General features: G+C 51.4%; 1 protein-coding gene, 1 long non-coding RNA gene and 4 other non-coding genes across 6 annotated transcripts; 5 read left to right on the plus strand and 1 right to left on the minus strand.

Moving 5' to 3' along the window:
- Positions 1-7929: 7929 nt before the first annotated feature.
- Positions 7930-9541, minus strand: RAB42 (RAB42, member RAS oncogene family). The gene is made up of 2 exons (XM_027109431.1): positions 9279-9541; positions 7930-8483 (listed from the first exon to the last, which is right to left on the minus strand). The coding sequence occupies exons 1-2, from the start codon at positions 9515-9517 to the stop codon at positions 8060-8062; spliced, it is 663 nt and encodes a 220-aa protein (XP_026965232.1). The 5' UTR covers positions 9518-9541; the 3' UTR covers positions 7930-8059.
- A 5543-nt stretch (positions 9542-15084) lies between these two features.
- Positions 15085-18005, plus strand: LOC113621937 (uncharacterized). The gene is made up of 6 exons (XR_003433357.1): positions 15085-15378; positions 15818-15873; positions 16427-16526; positions 16820-16904; positions 17245-17297; positions 17882-18005. It is a non-coding gene; the product is annotated as an uncharacterized LOC113621937 (long non-coding RNA).
- Positions 15926-16060, plus strand: LOC113622511 (small nucleolar RNA SNORA16B/SNORA16A family). Its single transcript, XR_003433553.1, has one exon. It is a non-coding gene; the product is annotated as a small nucleolar RNA SNORA16B/SNORA16A family (small nucleolar RNA).
- Positions 16576-16703, plus strand: LOC113622517 (small nucleolar RNA SNORA44). Its single transcript, XR_003433558.1, has one exon. It is a non-coding gene; the product is annotated as a small nucleolar RNA SNORA44 (small nucleolar RNA).
- Positions 16932-17058, plus strand: LOC113622518 (small nucleolar RNA SNORA61). The gene has a single exon (XR_003433559.1). It is a non-coding gene; the product is annotated as a small nucleolar RNA SNORA61 (small nucleolar RNA).
- On the plus strand, positions 17738-17811 carry LOC113622475 (small nucleolar RNA SNORD99). Its single transcript, XR_003433520.1, has one exon. It is a non-coding gene; the product is annotated as a small nucleolar RNA SNORD99 (small nucleolar RNA).
- Positions 18006-18013: the final 8 nt, after the last annotated feature.

Here is an 18013-nt window from a genome sequence, read left to right on the forward strand (position 1 = left end):
ATGCCAGGCATGGCCTGCAATGATGAATGAAAACAGGGAGCGACCTGCCACTGAGTGAAAGGAAGACTGCTTCCATGACCAGGGCTGCAAAGAAGAGACTCCCAGGGCTGGGGAGGGCGTCTGAGCAGTAGAGCTGTAATTTGAGGAACCCAGGGGAAGGCGTGGGGATCACTTTCAAGGAGAGAGAGCTGCACGTATGCCAGCCCTGATGCCGTGTGATGAGGCAAGACGGGCCAGGTCCTGCAGTGTCTTTCGTAGGCCCCAGCAAAGAGTGGCCGTTACCCAAAAGTAGCAGGAGCCATTGAAGGATTTTAAGCAGAAGCATGATCGTTCAGGTTGATGTTTTGAAAAGCTCACTCTGGCCAGACAGTGGAGGGGGAAGAGAGGGCATTTGTGGAAGCAGAGGTTCCTGAGAAGGTTGTTGCCTGGACTGAGGTATTTGTGACGAAATGGAGAGAAGGGGGAAATCCGACAGCTGTTTAAGTGGTTACTGGAGGTGGGGGTACTGGAGAGTGGGGTGTCACCCGGTGATTTGTGGGGAGTCTTCTGACTCGGTGCCTGGGGCAGCTCAGCCCCTCGCCCTGGGCACGACGCCCTCTATCTTGCTAAGTAACCAGGCCCACCTGATTCCCGGAGCCCAGCATAGTCTGAGCACACGTAGGACTTAATATATGCTGAGGAGCCCAAGGGGTGGCAGGGCTGGTGAATTCCTGTGCTCCAGTGTTGGGAGGGTCTTGGTAAGAGTCCGTATTAAGTGCCATGTTTTATGCTAAGCACCTTCTGTGGATAAGCTTGTTTTCCCAACAGACGTGAAGAAACAAGTGTTTGTCAAGCACTTTGTTTGCAATATCTCATTTAATCCCATTTTCCAATGAGGAAACTAAAATTTAGAGTTTAAGTAATTTACTCAAGATCACACAGGTAGGACTTCCCTGGTGGCGCAGTGGTTAAGAATCTGCCTGCCAACCAGGCAGGCGGATTCTTCCCTGTTCTTCCCTGTTCGAGCCCTGGTCCGGGAAGATCCCACATGCCGCGAAGCAACTAAGCCCGTGCGCCACAACTACTGAACCCACGTGCCACAACTATTGAAGCCTGCGCACCTAGAGCCCGTGCTCTGCAACAAGAGAGGCCACTGCAATGAGAAGCCTGCGCACTGCAACAAAGAGTAGGCCCCACTTGCCACAACTAGAGAAAGCCCGCACGCAGCAACGAAGACCCAACACAGCCAAAAATTAATTAATTAATTAATTTTAAAAAAAGATCACACAGGTAGTAGTGTTGGTGCTGAGATTTCAACCAAGTCCCTCTGACTCCAGAACCTGCACTCTTAACTGTGCTCTAAACTATCTCACCAGGTCCTGTGGGGACAGAGGTGGGAGTGACAGCGCATGCAAAGGTCCAGAGGTATAAAGAAGTCACTGCATCACTGTGGCTAAAGCACAAGGTGCCACATGAGGAGAGAATGGCCGGAGATGAGCAGGGTAAGCTTGGGGGTGGACAGCCCTCAGGCCTAGTGATGGGGTCCAGTGCTCATGCTTTGGAGGCCGCCATGTGTGTGTCTTGCGGGGGGCGGGGGGAGGTGGTACATAGTGTGGGAGGCCCAGCAGGCTGGCTCTGGGCTTCCCACCTCTCTTCAGCCTGAGCAATCTCTCTTTTACTTGTGGAGGATTTCAGGGCTGTGAGAAAGATCCCATCTGACAAGAAGATTCTGACGCTAAAAACAGGCATATAAACAAAACGTTTGAAAACCACTGCACAGGTAATGGGGAGCCAGTAAAGTTTTAGACGGAGGATTGACGTGATTATATCTACATGTTAAAAACCTTGCTCTGGCTGCCAGTGGAATTGGAAGCAGGCAGGAGGGGGACCAAGAAGTTGGCTGCAGTTAATTTGGACTAAAGGTAAAGGAATAAGGCTTGAGGTTTTCCTGAGAAAGAATGAACCAAAAGGCAGGTGTAGGAGGTGGTCACAAAAAAGGGCGTGAGTTTTGAGGACACAGAAGAAGCCATCTGGGATGAAGCCGTCCTGGAGGGGGCCCCTCTTGCATGAGGTGAAGCAGGGAGGAGGAAGACAGAGCTGGACTAAGCTCTCACAGTTCCCTATAGTTAGGAAAGGCCCTCAGAGTCACCAGTGTAGCCTCTTATTTTACAGGTAAGGATATCGAGGTCTGGAGAGATCATGTGGCCTGCCCGTGGTCACAGGGTAGGCCAGGACTCAGACCTGTGCTCTTGGTCCAGAGTTCATCTTTGTCATGGCCACCAACGCCCCTTCTCTTCCTGATGGGTGGGCTCGCCCCCTCAGGCGTGGGTGGTGACCTTTCCTGGCCAGCTGGACCCCCAGGCTCTGCCTCCATGAAGGGCACTGAGAAGTCCACCGCCACTGCCTGGGCGACGCCCTCGACAAAGATGCCCTCCACGTAGTGTCTCAACAAGGATGGTTTGTCCACATTTGGGCCTCCTAGGAGGAGGATGTGGAACTGGTACTGCCAGAGAGGATCCACGTGGTGCAGGAGACCAGCCAGGAGGAGAAGTGAGCCCAGAACCGAAGCATAAACCACGTGGTCTGGGGCTGGCTCAGACTTGCAGTGAGAGACGTAGAGCCAGAACCCAAAGGCAATCAGGGGCTTTTGGGTCTAGGCTCCCCAGGATAAGCCCAGACCCAGGCTTAGTGAAGCCTCTGGGACAGAGTGCCATTTGAAACCACCATGCAGAACTGAGTCCCTTCAGGACAGAAGCAGGACTTCCACAAAATAGAGGCCCTGTACCGATCCTGAGAAGTCCCCAGGTGTAGCTTGAAAGACCGTGGGCGGCAGACCACAGCCCCCATATGCGAGGATGTCCTTCCTTCTCTCTGCTGGCCTGAGTCCCAGCCCTAGGTCTGTACCGACAGGAGGGAGGGCTGTGCAGTGTGAGGCTTGCCTCTCCCAACACTGGGACTTCCATGGGACATGTCCCAGCCAGGGGCCCTGGAGAAATCCTCCCACACCTGTCAACCACAGACCGAGCACTAGTTCCCCCTCCAGGGCCAGGATCCTAAGAATAACATTAATAAAGAGAAGGGAGAGTAAAACAAGACTGGCCATTCCTGCTGGTATTTGTTGAAGCTGAGTTATGAGTACAAGAAGTTCTTCAAACTACTTTATACTAGTTTTTTTTTTTATTGGAGTATAATTGCTTTACAATGTCATGTTAGTTTCTGCTGTACAGTGAAGTGAATCAGCTATATGTATACATAATATCTCCTTCCTCTTGGACCTCCCTCCCCTGCACATCCCACCCATCTAGGTCATCACAGAGCACCAAGCTGAGTTCCCTGTGCTATACAGCAGGTTCCCACTAGCTAGCTATTTTACACGTGGTAGCGTATTTATGTCAAGCCTAATCTCCCAGTTCATCCCACCCTCCCCTTCCCGCCCCACCCTCCCCCCCAACCCCGTGTCCACACGTCCGTTCTCTACATCTGCGTTAGTTTCTTTACTCTTGGTTCTGTTTTAAATTTTCCCTAATGGTATTAAAAAGCCCCGCGTTCCCCTGCCAAAGGCAGCCTCCCCAAGGGAATCAGCCCTGGCCTTGAAGAGCTACCCTCTAGTGGGGCAAAAAGGTACAACAGTGCCTGAAATCTGCAAAGAGAGCCAACTTGTTAGTGCCCTGAAGGCTCAGAGAAGGAACTGGTATGTTAGGCTGGACTAAGCCTTGAAGGGTGAACAGAGTTTTGACAGATATGGAGGAAGGTCATTCCAGGCACGGGAAGGACACATGAAAGACACAGAGGGGGTTTGTTGGCAGAAGGAACTTAACATTTATTAGGCACTTAACACACGTCGTCATATTTAATCCTCTAACAAACCTGTGAGGTAGGACTCATTCTTATTTCACCATGAAGAGACTGAGACTCAGAGGCAGAGGATAGATCTGGGTTCCCACCTAGATTGCTTCCGTTCCAGCCTGTGCAGTGTGGGTGGGATGGGTCTTCCCTCTTCATCCACTAGGTTTCAGTGGCTCCCAGAGCAGGCATTGTTGTCAGAAAGGGCCCCATGGGTGGCAGACTTTTGGCTCTGTTCCTTCTAAAGGGCAAAGGGGATGGATTCAAGCCTGGACTGCAAGGTTTTCAGGCTGAGGAAGCAGCTCATGGAAAGCCTTGGAGGCCAGGTAGCCTGACCTTGTCCATACTGCTATGGTTGGAGGATTTGGCCAGGGTGCTGCCTTGGAGAGCTAGCTTTGCTTGCTCAGAATAACCTGGGGATAGACCTGAAGGGACGATTCTGGAACGCCACTCTTGGTAAGAAAGCAGAGCCCAGCCCGTATCTCTGGAAGGGGGTCCGGATCTTTTAAGAGCTTTGTTAGAGTCTGGAATCCTTGTTATTTCCCCAAAGTGTGTACTTTGGTAGTCTCTGTTCCCTAAAAGTGATTAATAGTAAAACCCTCAGGGGAAGAAGGGGACGTCCATCTTGTGAATTCCTGTGTGTGACAAGTACTGCCTTTGATTTGTCATCTAATCCTTTCTAAAACCTTTGAGTTAGGTATTATTATCCCCAACTTACAGATGAGTCCACTGAGGCTTACAGAGATGAAGTGGGTTCACCAGGGTCCCACAGCTGTACATAGTAGAGCTGAGATTCAAAACCAGTTTTGACCACAAAGCTTGCCCTGTTTTTGGCAGCTGGGATAATGCGATGGTTAGGAGGTGATCTTTTTCTGAGTGGTGCAGGCAGATCAGATAATACAGGGAGAGGGGAAAGTGTTGGGGCCTTCCCTGCAAAGGAAACCGCATGTGCAAAGCCCAGGGCTGCAGGTGGTTGGGAACCTGGGCAAAGTGGGTGGAGATGCTGTAGGACCAGATCAGATTGGACTGGGGGGAAAGGGATCGGATTTTACCCTGTAGGCAGGGGGAGCCAGGGAAGGATTCTAGGAGGGCGGCAGGCAGGTCAAATCTGTATTTTAAAAAGATCCCCTGGGGCAATGTGGATGCTAAGTCACACCCTACAGGCCTGAGACCCTCAAGAGGGGTGGCACCATCTACACTAGAGACCGCGGAGCCTGAGCCACGACAGTGATGGCAAACGGGGTGCGGGGCCTGTTCCCAGGAGAGAGGGCGCCTACTTCTGAACAGTGGGCAGCCCTCAGGAGGGCATGCCCCTCTCGGCCACTTCCCCATTCTCCAGTCCTATTCTGTGCCTTGCCTCTAGTTAGTGGGCTGGGCAGGGCTGCTTCCTACTGCTGGGTCAGAATCACTCATTAAAGCCATTTACAGTCTCCAGAGGTTTTGCCGCACTGATGGTGCTTGTGAGTGTGGGATCACAGCCTTAAAGCATAAGGTAGGACCTTCTGGGCCTGGCCTGAGGTGGTGGACAAGGCTGTTGGAACAGTGAGCTGGCCTGGGGTTTACTGACTGAGCCACGTCAGTTTCCCCTCCTGGACTTTAGGTTCCTGTCTTTGAAATGTACAAGATCAGCCTGACCTACAAGGTTGCTTCACGGTTAATAATAAGTCATAGAAATAATAGTAATAGTAATAATAATAATATAATAAGCAATAGAAATAGGTCACAGCGTGTGAGCCCATACATATTGTAGGAATTCACATAATACATTAATCTTCACAACAACCCTGTGAGACATAAACTATTATTATCCCCATTTTATAGATGGGAAACTGAGGCTGAGAGAGATGTGTGACTACAGTCTGCTGAACATTCCTCAAGGGAGGCAGTTGGAAACAACGGGCAACATCTCGTCCTTGTTGGTGGACCTTGCCCTGGGTGGGCAGGGCCTTCAGGCTGGTTCTTCCACAGTCGGCCAGGATTCTGAGAGGGGAGAAGCTCAGTTTTTTCTTTCTTTCTCCAGGGACTTGGGGATTTTTTTTTTTTTTTTTTTTTTTTTGAGCACCTGACAGCCAAATCCCCACCATCCTCAGGACCAGCTGCTCATCTCCCAAAGAAGCTTCAGTTTAGTAGACCTATACTCCTGTCCGGGGAAGCTCTGGGAGATGAGAAAACACAGACCAAGTTGAGGGTCAGTCCCTGCTGCTTCACTTCATTCTAGCACTCAGATCTCCAGTAAATTCCTAGAAAGAGCCCAGCTCTCCCTTGCCTCAGGGCTCCTCCCTCACTTACTGGTTTCATTTAACTTCTCTAGGCCTCAGTCTCAACATCAGTAAAATGGAATAATAATACTATAAGAAGTGCCCAATCAATGCTGGATACTGTTCCTTCTGCCTAGATCTCTACTCTTAGCTCAGCTCTTCCTCCTCCTCCTCCAGGTCTCAGATCAAAGGCCATCTCTTGAGAGAGGCCTTCCTTGACCACCTGCTCTAAAGGAGGCCCCCATCACCCTCAGGCCCATCTTCCAGATCTGTGGTCTTCATAGCACTTATAACTGGAAATCATTTAGTTCCACTTACAGGTTTTTTCTCTTCCACTAGACCCTAGGACTGCTTTTCTGTCATGTTCACTGCTGTATTCCCAGAGCCCAGATCAGAGTAGATGCTCATTTTATTTTATTTATTTATTTTTTGGCCACACACGCAGCTTGCAGAATCTTAGTTTCCCGACCAGGGATTGAACTGGGGCCCGCGGCAGTGAAAGCCCAGAGTCCTAACCACTGGACCACCAGGGAATTCCCGATGCTCATTTTAAAGCTTTTTTTTTTTTTTTTTGCGGTACGCGGGCCTCTCACTGTTGTGGCCTCTCCCGTTGTGGAGCACAGGCTCCGGACGCGCAGGCTCAGCGGCCATGGCTCACGGGCCCAGCCGCTCCGCGGCATGTGGTATCTTCCCGGACCGGGGCACGAACCCGTGTCCCCTGCATCGGCAGGCGGACTCTCAACCACTGCGCCACCAGGGAAGCCCGGTTGTGCTCTTTCTGCTGTGGCAACTGCCCATGCCCTGCCCGTGCCTGCTGGCACAATGACACCCCCAAGATACCCCCTCTACACCTGCTGAGATCCTTCCTTCCATAAAGCCTTCCTGCATTGCTGCTGGACATCTTGTGCCTAGCAGTTTCTGCTGCAGCTTAAGTTCCCCAGGAGGCAGATTCTGCGTGGGAACTCAGTGTGCAGACTTTTACAAGGGGATTCTTGAGGTCAATGCTTGCTTGCGGGGAGGAAGGGAAGAAAGGATTGAGCATGAGAATTTAGCTGTGATGTTGTCGTAACAGTGGCTTCAAGTGACCCCATGGAGAGTGATGAAGCTGGGTTTTTCCTTCAGAGTTGTCCAGAGTTGAGACAAGAGGGCCAGGCCTTTGAATAGTGCCCCCGCCCCACAATAGATCGAACAGATTGACGCTGGATTGTGGGCTGCCCCGGATGGGTGGGCAGTTCCCAGAGAGATTAAACTGAGCTCCACCACCAGGCAGCACTCCCAGCAGCTGGGAGGTGCAGTGGGGAGGAGGGGAGATCTTGGTGGCTAATCACAGTGTCCACCGTGTGCCCAACAGATGAGCTGTTCATATTCATCCCTGCCTCTCAGATCCAGATCCAGTCCCTGGCTTTGGAGTAGGGGCACTGGGCAGCAACCTGGGTTTGAGGGCACACTTTCTCATCCAAACCTGAGGACCTAAGAAGGCTCCAAGGCTGGCTCAGCCTGAAATTCCCTGCACCTGTCCTGGCCTGTGCAGCAGCGTCCAAACGCTGAGTGGTTCAGCATCTGAGCCCAGGGACACTGCCAGAAATGGCCACATCCCGGACAAGGGAGGAAAGAGCAGTGATGACAGTTCTTGCCATTCGAGTCTCATTGTGTGGGAGGCTCTGGCTGAGCGTAGCCCATTCATCATCTCATTCGTGCCCACAACCCCCTGTGAGGCAGGATCTTCTATGAGTTTCTCTGACCATGGAGGAAACAGGCTCAAGGACAGGAAGTTGCACACCTGGCCTCTTAGATCTTTCTAGTAGAAAGGGGCTGAGCTCTTGAGACCCCCAAATCCAGGAGACAAGACTGTACCAGGATACTGTTTATATTAACCCTCAGGATAGATTCTGCCATATGCCCTCCAGAGAGATACTAACACTCCCCATCTCACCACCACTTATGAGGTCCACACTGCTTTAACCCTTTCCCTCCCAGAGTCAACACTTGCATGGGCCCGGGTGCTGTGTGCTGCTGGGGGGCCTGGGGATTTGGGTGTTCTGGATGAGCCGGACACCCCCCCAGTCCTCCTCCAGTTTGATGTCCCCCTGCTGCAGGGCCTGCTGGATGGCATCAGTGAGGGTGTTGAAGGCCAGGTCCACGTTGCAGTTATTTTTGGCGGAGGTCTCCATGAAGGCCATGCCCAGGGAAGCAGCCAGCTCCTCTGCCTCCTGGGCCGAGACACAACGGGTGCTCTGCAGGTCACTCTTGTGGCCAACCAGCAGGAAGATCGCCTTGTCGGGGCCCTGAGTGGCCATGACCTCCTGGTGCCAGTCTTGGATGTGTTCAAAGGACTTCCTGTTTGTCACATCAAAGACCAGCAGGACACCCACCAGATTCCGGTAAAAGGACCTGGTGATGCACCTGACGGTGGGAGGGAGTAAGTTGGGAGGGGCTTATGCCTTCAAGACACCCGATGCAAGACCACGCCCTCTGTACACTGACTGCCTCACACCCCCAAAGCTCATTTCACACTGCCCTGTGCTTCTCTTTCCCCGTATCTGTCTCTCCCAAGTGACTGTGTGCTCCCCAGTTAGTCAGCAGTTTGATTCCCGTACACTCCTGACCATTCCTCCATTCCTAGAGGAAGCCTCATGTTTTCCTGATCTCAGGCCTTTTTTTTCCCCACTCTCTGCCTGGCAAACTCCTACACATCCTTCATGGCCAACACGAATCTCTCTTCCTCTCACATCTCCTTTACACCTCCCTCTCTGATCTCTTGTGGGCTCTCTCAGCACCCAGGTCATTCATGCCTCCAAGTTTCAATATCGAACATCCCTCTGGGGAGGGCGCCAGGTCTTTATTTTTGTTTGTTTGTTTTTTGTGGTTTTGGTTTGTTTGGCCGCGCCAGGAGTCATGCGGGATCTTAGTTCCCCCACCAGGGATCGAACCCGTGCCCCCTGCGTTGGAAGGCAGTTTCTTAACTACTGGACCGCCAGGGAAGTCCCAACCTGCTGTTATGTGTAGGATGAAGGACTCAAGAGTGAAGGACCCAGGCCCAGGGCAGAGACCCCCAGCTCTCTACTTGGGCCACTGAGGCTGACCCCTCTGAGGGATCCCCATGCCCAGGTGGACCAGTACTGACCCCGCCCCAGCCAGAGGCCCCTCACGCCAGCCCCTTCTCGTCCTTCCCCGCCCCACCTCCCACCCACCGCGCACCTGAAGCGCTCTTGGCCCGCCGTGTCCCAGAGCTGCAGCTTCACGCGCGGCCCGGCCCGCAGCTGCAGAGTGCGGCTGTAGAACTCGACGCCCACCGTGGGCACCGACTCGAGCTCCGGTTCGGGTTCCGGGATCCCAGGCGCGCCCGCCATGTAGCGCCGCAGCAGCGATGTCTTGCCCACGGCCGCGTCCCCCAGCAGCGCGATCCGAAACTGGTAGCGGCAGCCCCCCGCCTCCATGTCGGACGTCTGGCCTCCCGGGGCCCAGCCACCAACTATGCGGCCCCGCCCCCGCCCAGTGGCAGGGCCCCGCCCCCGCCTCAGGGCGGCCGCTGAGCCACCCAGACCCGGGACTGGAGAACCTGGGGCGTCTTCAGCACCGGGGGTGGGCCCGGACCCCGAGGAAACCACCGGGCCCGGTGGAAACACCTGGACAAGTCACTTCCTTGCTCCGAGCCTCAGTTTCCTCCTCTGTAAAATGGAGATGATAGCCCTTACTTCAAGGATGAAGAGATTAACCTAGATAATGTGGGGAGAAGGACTAGGGAGGACCGATAACCAAACGTGCACTGGCCTGGGACCAGCAGCACCAGAGCGTCCACTGTATTCATCCGTTGGGGTGGCTTCTCTCTGCAGCCCCACTCTCTATTAGTCCCCCAGTCGGGCCCCTGCTGCTGCTGGACCCGGAGACACCCCTGAAGAAAGTTGGTTTATAGGTGCTCTTTCCCCGCAAGGTGCCCCTTTCCTGGACCCCCACTGGCCCTGGCCTGGGGCCTCCCGTTCAGTGTTCAGGGTCAACGTTCAACAGCACCCACTGCTTCCTCCCCTCCTGCCTGCACAGGGCCCCAGGGCCCAGAGAGGGACTTGCACACAGGCAGCAGACCACTGCGATTCCAGAGGGAGTGCAGTTTGCTTGTGAACTGGACAGCTAACATTAATGAGGTGAGATGGTCAGTTCCTTATGCTCTGGGACAGCAACCCTTTGAGCAGGCCAGAGTGTGCCCATTTTAGAGCTGAGGAGACTGAAGCTCAGATGTGTGGCTCGTCTCGGGTCACAGTAGGGCTGGGCCTCACATCCAGATTTGTCTCACTCTTCATTACCCCTTGATGTCACAAAAGGGGACCGCAAAGCAAGTTCCCAAAGGACCAGGGCTAAGTGGTCAGGTCCCACTTGGATTAGGGGCAAGGGTAAAGCAGGTACATCTGCATTCAAGATGTACTCCACTCTTTCCAGTCTGGCCTTCTTGACACCCAGGACATAAAGGCTGGAGCTCCGGTCGGTCCCAAACAGCTTGCCTGTTGGTTTAATCCCACTATCCCACTGTGGGCGGGTGTTACCAGTTTAACTTGTTGTGGCAAATTGGCAGTGGGAAGCCACCCCAACGGATGAATAGTTCTCACTAATGAAAAGTTCTCACTAATGCAAACCATCATATCATCACATTTCCTCCTTACACAACCTTGTGAGTAGGTGTTAGTCTGCCCAGTGTTGCTGTTGTTGTTGTTTAATATTTATTTATTTGGCTGCATTGGGTCTTCGTTGTGGCACGCGGGCTTCTCTCTAGTTGCAGTGTGCCGGCTCTAGAGTGTGCAGGCTTAGTTGCCCGCGGCACGTGGGATCTTAATTCCCCAACCAGGGATTGAACCCATGTCCCCTGCATTGGAAGGCGGATTCTTAACTACTGGACCACCAGGGAAGTCCCTGCCCAGTGGGTTTTTTTTGTTTGTTTTTTTGTTTTTTGCGGTACGCGGGCCTCTCACTGTTGTGGCCTCTCCCGTTGCAGAGCACAGGCTCCGGATGCACAGGCTCAGCGGCCATGGCTCATGGGCCCAGCCGCTCTGCGGCATGTGGGATCTTCCCAGACCGGGCCACGAACCCGTGTCCCCTGCATCGGCAGGCGGACTCTCAACCACTGCGCCACCAGGGAAGCCCCCCTGCCCAGTGTTTTTTACAGATGAGAAAACTGATGCTCAGAGAAGTTAAGTAACCAGCCCAAGATCACTCAGCACGAAGACAGACTAGCTGCAAGTCTGTTTCTGGCTGGACAGTTTGGGGACCTGGGAAGGCCCAGGTTTTCTTGTGGCTAACTCTAAGCAAATCTGTGAGAAGACATTCTGTTAGGTCTCCTAGTAATCCTGGCTTTTGGTCACCTGCACTAGCCTGAAGGGTCCCAAGTCTCTGCTTGCCTCCACCTCCAGGGTGGCGGGGGGGCATCAGCTAGGGTATGTGTGTTGGGGAAGGAACCCGCCCGGCCAGCTCTGCCCAAACCAGGAAGGTCTGCCCCACTCCCACCTGCCCCACTAATTCTTCCATCGGGATGTTCTTATCACCTTGCTCTGTTCAGCTGGAAAAACAGTTTTTGCGTCAGGGCTGTGCAGATCTTCCTCCGCCCATTCCACCCCCGCCTTTCTTTACCCACCACTGGTGCTCCAGCCATGCTGAACATCTTGCCTCTTCTCAGCCCTCTGCCAGGAACACTCCCCTTCTGCTCATCAAAGGGTAACTAACCCCTACTTCACTGGCCAGTGAGGTCACAGGCCCTTTTGTCCACTGTCTCCCTTCTAGGCTCAGGCCTCTTGAGAACAAGGACCAGTGGCTGTATCCTCAGTGCTTGGCACAAAGTAGAACTTGGTAAATATTTATGGTTGAATGAATGAATGAATAAAAGTGGATAAATGCTATTCGTTCATTCATTCACTCATTTATTCATTCAAACACCACAACAGAGCTGGACTGAGGGAGCTACGGGGTCAGAGAAGACCTCTTGGAGAAGGTGAAGCTGAAGTTGGGTCTCCAAGAACAAGTGGGAGCCGGGGAGGTCAGGGAGGAAGCGCACTCCATGCTGGGGCAGCTGGGCAAAGGCAGAGGCATGAAACAGCTTGAAAGGCAGTTTGAACCCAGACGTCCCAGAAGCCTTTGCAGTCAGCATGTGGGCAGAGTGCACTGTCAGCATCGGACTCCTTGAACTTCCTCTCCTAGACGTTCCTGCTGCGGGTTGGGGTCATGTGCCTGTCCCTGACTGCACCTGGTGCTGGAATCCAGATGTCAGCTGACTTTGCCATGGACTCCCTATGTGACGCAGGGGGCAAGTCATTTCCCTTCTCCAACCCTGCTTCCCCTTCTGCTAAGTGAGGCAAATCATGGCACCCACCTCACAGGATAGTTCTGGGGTTACTGTGTATCGTAGCAGGTGCACATTTGCATTAGACAGATCTTAGTTTTAGTTCCAAATGATGCTTACTAGCTATGTGGCCTTGGCCAAGTTTTATTCATTCATTAATTCATTCACTTAGTAATTATTTCAATAAATGCTGGCCATCTTTTACATACTTGGCACTTAAACAGCCGTGGGGAAAAAAGACACAATTCCTTTTCTTGAAGAGCTCACTTGTAATGGGGAAGACAGAAAATAAACTCATATAAAATGTGATGACAGGGAGCAATAAGTGTTATAAGTAACAAGCCATAGCTTGAAGGGTGGCAGGGTGCTATATCAAAATAGGGTGGTCCGGGGATTTCCCTGGTGGTCCAGTGGTTAAGATTTTGCCTTCCAATGTAGGGGGCGCAGGTTTGATCCCTGGTTGGGGAGATAAGATCCCACAGTCCTTGCAGAGAAAAAAAACCCCAAATCATAAAACAGAAGCAATATTGTAACCAGTTCAATCAAGACTTTAAAAATGGTCCACATCAAAATAAAAAAAAATCTTCCAAAAAAAAAAAAATAGGGTGGTCCGAGGAGGTGACATCTGAACAGAAGAACAGGGGAAGAGAGGGAGCGAGCAGCGTGGCTGTCTGTGATATACAGCGAGGACAGTTCCAGGCAGGAAGAACAGCAAGAGTGAAGGCCCTGAGGTTGGAGCAGGTAAGGGATATGCCAAGAGCAGAGGCCAGAGAGAGGGAGCTGAATGAAGGGGGAGCAAGTGGTGAGCAATGAGAGCAATCACCTGTGGCTTCAGAGGCCAATCATGGGGACTTCAACTTTTATTCCAAATGTGGGATCTTCCCTTACCGGGGCATGAACCCATGTCCCCTGCATTGGCAGGCGGACCCTCAACCACTGCACCACCAGGGAAGCCCATGGTCAACTGATTGCCAAAGCAATTAGATGGAAAAAGATGATCTTTTACAAAATTGAAGGTGGAACAATTGGATAGGCAATACGCAATAAATAAAAAACCAAACCTTGATTCCTACCTCACATGATACACAAAAATTAACTCAAAATGTATCATAGATCTAAATATAAGAGCTAAATGAGCCTTAGTCTCATTATTTTAGAGACTTACAGTTTCATTTTTTTTCACATTTATTTATTTATGGCTGGGTTGGGTCTTCGTTGCTGTGCGCAAGCTTTCTCTAGTTGCAGTGAGCGGGGGCTACTCTTCATTGCAGTGCGCGGGCTTCTCACTTCAGTGGCTTCACTTGTTTCGGAGCTCGGGCTCTAGGCGCGCGGGCTTCAGTAGTTGTGGCACGCGGGCTCAGTAGTTGTGACTCACGGGCTTAGTTGCTCCGCGGCATGTGAGATCCTCCCAAATCGGTGTCCCCTGCATTGGCAGGCGGATTTTTAACCACTGGACCACCAGGGAAGTCCAGAAATAGTCAGATTCTTGACGCATCTTAAAGGTGAACACAGGATTTGCTGATGCATTGGAAGTGGCATATTAGAAGAAGAGGGGTCCTGGGTCACCCTAAGGACTTACTGAGATGGGGAAAAGCAGGTCTAGAGGAGGAAAGACTGTGTTCTGAGAAGCCTATTAATAAATAGGCATCCAAGTGTAGATGTCACGGAAGCAGCAGGATATCAAGTCTGGAGCTCAGAAGAAAAGCGGAAACACATTTGGAAGTCATCAGAAAGTTTCTTAACCCTCATACAGTCTGTCGCCTTCTCCACGAAATGGGAATAATAGTAACACTTCTTAAAGTGTAAGTAAGGATAAAAACGTTTTAAAGTGTATGTAAGGATGAAAACTAATGAATAGATTAAGCACAGAATAGGTGCTTAATTCTTGACAATTACTACGTTTTTATATTGACGCTTATTCATTCTATGGACAAAACGTGCACATGGCACAGTGATTATGAGTGTGCTGTTTGAGATGAACTTCCGCATTCCAGTCCTTACCTCACTTGCTAGCTGTGTGATCCATTCCTCAGTTTCCTTGTGTGAAAAAGGCATAATTATAATACCCACACACAGGGTTAATGAAAACTAGCTGAGATAATGGAGCACAGTGTACTTAGCAAGCACTCAATAAAATTTATCTATCAGCGGAAGAGATGAGGCTTGAATAAATAATGCATTCATCTCATGAGTAATCAGTCGCCTCTTACTTTTGGGAAGGAAGCCCTCCCCAAGATCCCTCTCCGAGAAGACCTCACAGAGCTCCTCCCCGAAATCACTCAGTCGTTGCTCCTCCACGTGCCCACGGCGGTCTGAACGCAGCCCTTTCTCAGCTCACAGGGTTAACGGTTAACTTCTCGATGTTGAAAGTCTTCCCCGGACTGAACTCCAGATGGCACAGCGGTATCTGTGAGCCCAGTGCCCGGTATTGGACATTCACTGAATGCTGAAGGAAGGAGGAGGAACCTCTTCCGGTCCGGAAGAAACCACAAGGTATCTCCATCTGAGTGAAAAGGGTCTCGCCCCGCACGCGCTTGGGGCTGGGAGCCGGACACGCGGCCCGCGCTGGTGGTGAAAGAACTACAATTCCCAGCAGTCTGCGCGGCGCGCAGCTCCAACTGTCAGGCGCGGCCGCGAAGGGCGGGACCTATATAAACCCCTTCTCGGCGCGCAGCTACCCTTTTCTCCGGTTACCGCGTCCTTGTTCTTTTGGTTCTTCGCGTTCTCTGCTAAGGTTTACGCCCATCCTCCGCCGTACCCGGCCTTAGCCTCGGCGCCACCGCCGCCACATTCGCCGGACCTGCTTCCCGAGGTTGGGGGATGTTGAGCGCAGCACGGAGGACCCTGGCCTGCCGACCTGGTCGGATCAAGGTCCGGAAGGCCACACTGGCCGCATGCGCAGTGAAAGGAGCCGGAACCTGTGAGGGCCGCGCCCTGCTCCCCCCTCGGTCCGCAGGGCCTTGTGCTCCGGTGTGACGGGTGAGTAACGCGGGCAGGCCGCCGGGAGCACGGCAGTTCTGGGACTGAAGTGGCTTAATTTGGGGGGAGACCACGTGATGGAGTCAGCCAGACCTTGAATAGGCCTGTGACAGCTAGCTGCTTGGTGATCTTGGGCAGGTGCCTTCCGTGCCTTCATCTAAATTATCTGGCTGCACAGCACATGTTAAGGAAGTCACCTTGGTGGGTATAAGGACAAGGTTTTCCGGAGGATGGGCTTTAGTCATTCAGATACTATTTTGAATCCTAGGTTTGTCAGTTTTTCCATTGATAGACAACTTTCGGTAAGTAACTTAGTCTAAGTTTTATAAAAAATGGGGATGATAAAATTGTCCAGTGAAGATAAACGAGACACAATACTGGCATATAGTAAAACAAAGTGGTGATTGGGACCTATGTGATGTTTGTTCTCTTTTTTTAGTCTCCAGAGTGTCCCAGTAGATGAATTGGTGATAAGTCCTGATGTACAGGATTTAGGTGAGTCTGAGGGCTACACAGTGTTGGGCCTGCCCTGTGACCTGGATTACCCCGTGGCCCTTGTCGAAGCTGCAGCTGCTTCCACATAGCTGCTGTGGTCAAAAAGGAGCCCAGAGTGACAGTTTTCCTTGACGGTCGCTGTTCTGTTTGCTGTAACTGATCTGCAACATTTCAGGAAAAGACAGCTCCCACTGTACCTGCCATTTCTCAGGTATAGCCAGAGACCTTTATTAGAGTTGACACGTTTCCAGAGGCCAGCAGAAATGTTCCACTGATGGGGTCATGCATACAGAGTTAACAGAATAAGGTTTTTGAGAACTAGCTTGCAGAGACCAAGAACCAGCATGGAGGGGTAGATGGGGGTGGGTTAGATATCTGTACTGGGAAAATCCCGTGGCAGATGCTGCAGATCTTGGTCGTGCTTTGGGTCATTGCCCTGAAAAGCTTATGGCATCAGTACTTAGGACCAAAGGCTAGTCAAAAAACGGTAGTTCTGAAGACCAAATGAAGGGAACGATTAAGATCATTCAGGACAATTGTGTTCTCCTTTTAGCTGTGCCAGATTGAAGATTCCAGGATGACTGAAGTTGACCTTTCTGGTGAGTGAAGACTGGGGTCATGACAGTGATGGAACACAGCAGCCTCAGGACCTGGTAGGTTTTCTGTAGGGACGTAATTTGGGAGCTACCTAGTGGGTCAGTACAGCATGTTCCCAAGGGCTATGGCTTGTGGCCATGGGCTCTCCAACTGCATGCAAGAGCAACTTGGAGAGACTTTGACAGCACGGGTCAGCATAATACCTGCAGCTGCCACTCGCCTTTCCTATAGTACCTCAGGACCTGGGCTGGAAGCCTTCCACCTGAGTCCATGTGTTTCCATCAAAAAAGTCAGCTTCTGTGTATGGATCAACTTTTTGGTTTAGAGCTTCCACACTTTTTTTCTGCAGGTTGCCCCCACGTTTTACTGGCAGTGCCTGATACTGAAGTATCTGAAAAGACCAGCTTGTTGCTGGAGCCATGCTTTAGAATAAGGTAAAGTTGGATGTTGAAGACAGCCTGACCCTCCGGTTCCCTTTCCCATCAGATCTGAACCTTGGTCTTGGTGGTCGTAAGAGGAGGAATAGTAGTACTGAAGCTATGCTCATGGTGTCTGTTTATATAGCATGTGGGCTAGTTTCAAACAAGGTTGAATTCTCTTGGAACTTTTTGCCTCCTCTCCTGTAAAATGGGATAATCTTAGGCTTAAAGGGAGGCTGTATGTGAAACTGGGCAGCTGGTATAGTGATTGCTGACTAATATTTCTGTATTTGGGAGGGGTTTATCCATAGCTTTCTTGACTCCTGATCGAGTGTTCTTTTTTTTCCCTCCTAAGATCTGTTACCAGTAAAGCTGCCGCCTTCTGCGATTGTGGATCTACAGAGTTGGGTGAGTTGAATGTCTGCCAGAAGCTTTCACACAACTTCCTTGCAGCTTCCATTAGTATTTCACTGGTATCACCCTAAGCAGTGTAGCCAGTAGATAATAAGGCTACTCAGGTCTGTGTGTAAAAGTCGTTTTTTTATATATCATTTACATCTGGCCTTGTGTGCTGTATTTGTTGGCTCTTCATAACCGTAGGACAAAAAATAAATGTTCACAGTGTGACTTGGTCTGCTGGATTTGCCTATGCTAAATGCCAAGAACACACCTGCAGAGTAGAATGTGGCAGAAGGGACAGCCCTGTGTCTTTACAGCGAGGGCTGACTACTGTGAATGCACTAATGGCTTGAGCTCATGCTTATTGGTTTTGGTAACCTTGGAGTCTTACCCACCCCTCTCCTGGGAGAGTGGTTCTATTCTAGCTCAAGGTATTTTTTCAGGCTGTGACTGGTCCAGGATGAAACCTAATCTGAGTGGACATCTATGGATGATAAATGCGGATATGGGACTGAGACCAGCCCTTAGGAAAACCTGGGTGGCATTGATTAATTGGGGCATTATTAACACACTGGTGTACACTTCTTTTTCAGGAGAGAAACACTACAGGAAGAGGCAAATGAAGAGACAAGGGGCTCTTTGAGGTGGAAACACCTTTTTTTCTTTCTGATGCTGGTACCTGGCATACAAGTGACCAATAAAAGATTCCTGGATGTATGTTTGTG

This window comes from Aethalodelphis obliquidens, unplaced genomic scaffold, assembly GCF_003676395.1.
Source record: "Aethalodelphis obliquidens isolate GAN/ISIS:26980383/991018 unplaced genomic scaffold, ASM367639v1 scaffold9, whole genome shotgun sequence".
Taxonomy (NCBI): Eukaryota; Metazoa; Chordata; class Mammalia; order Artiodactyla; family Delphinidae; genus Aethalodelphis; species Aethalodelphis obliquidens.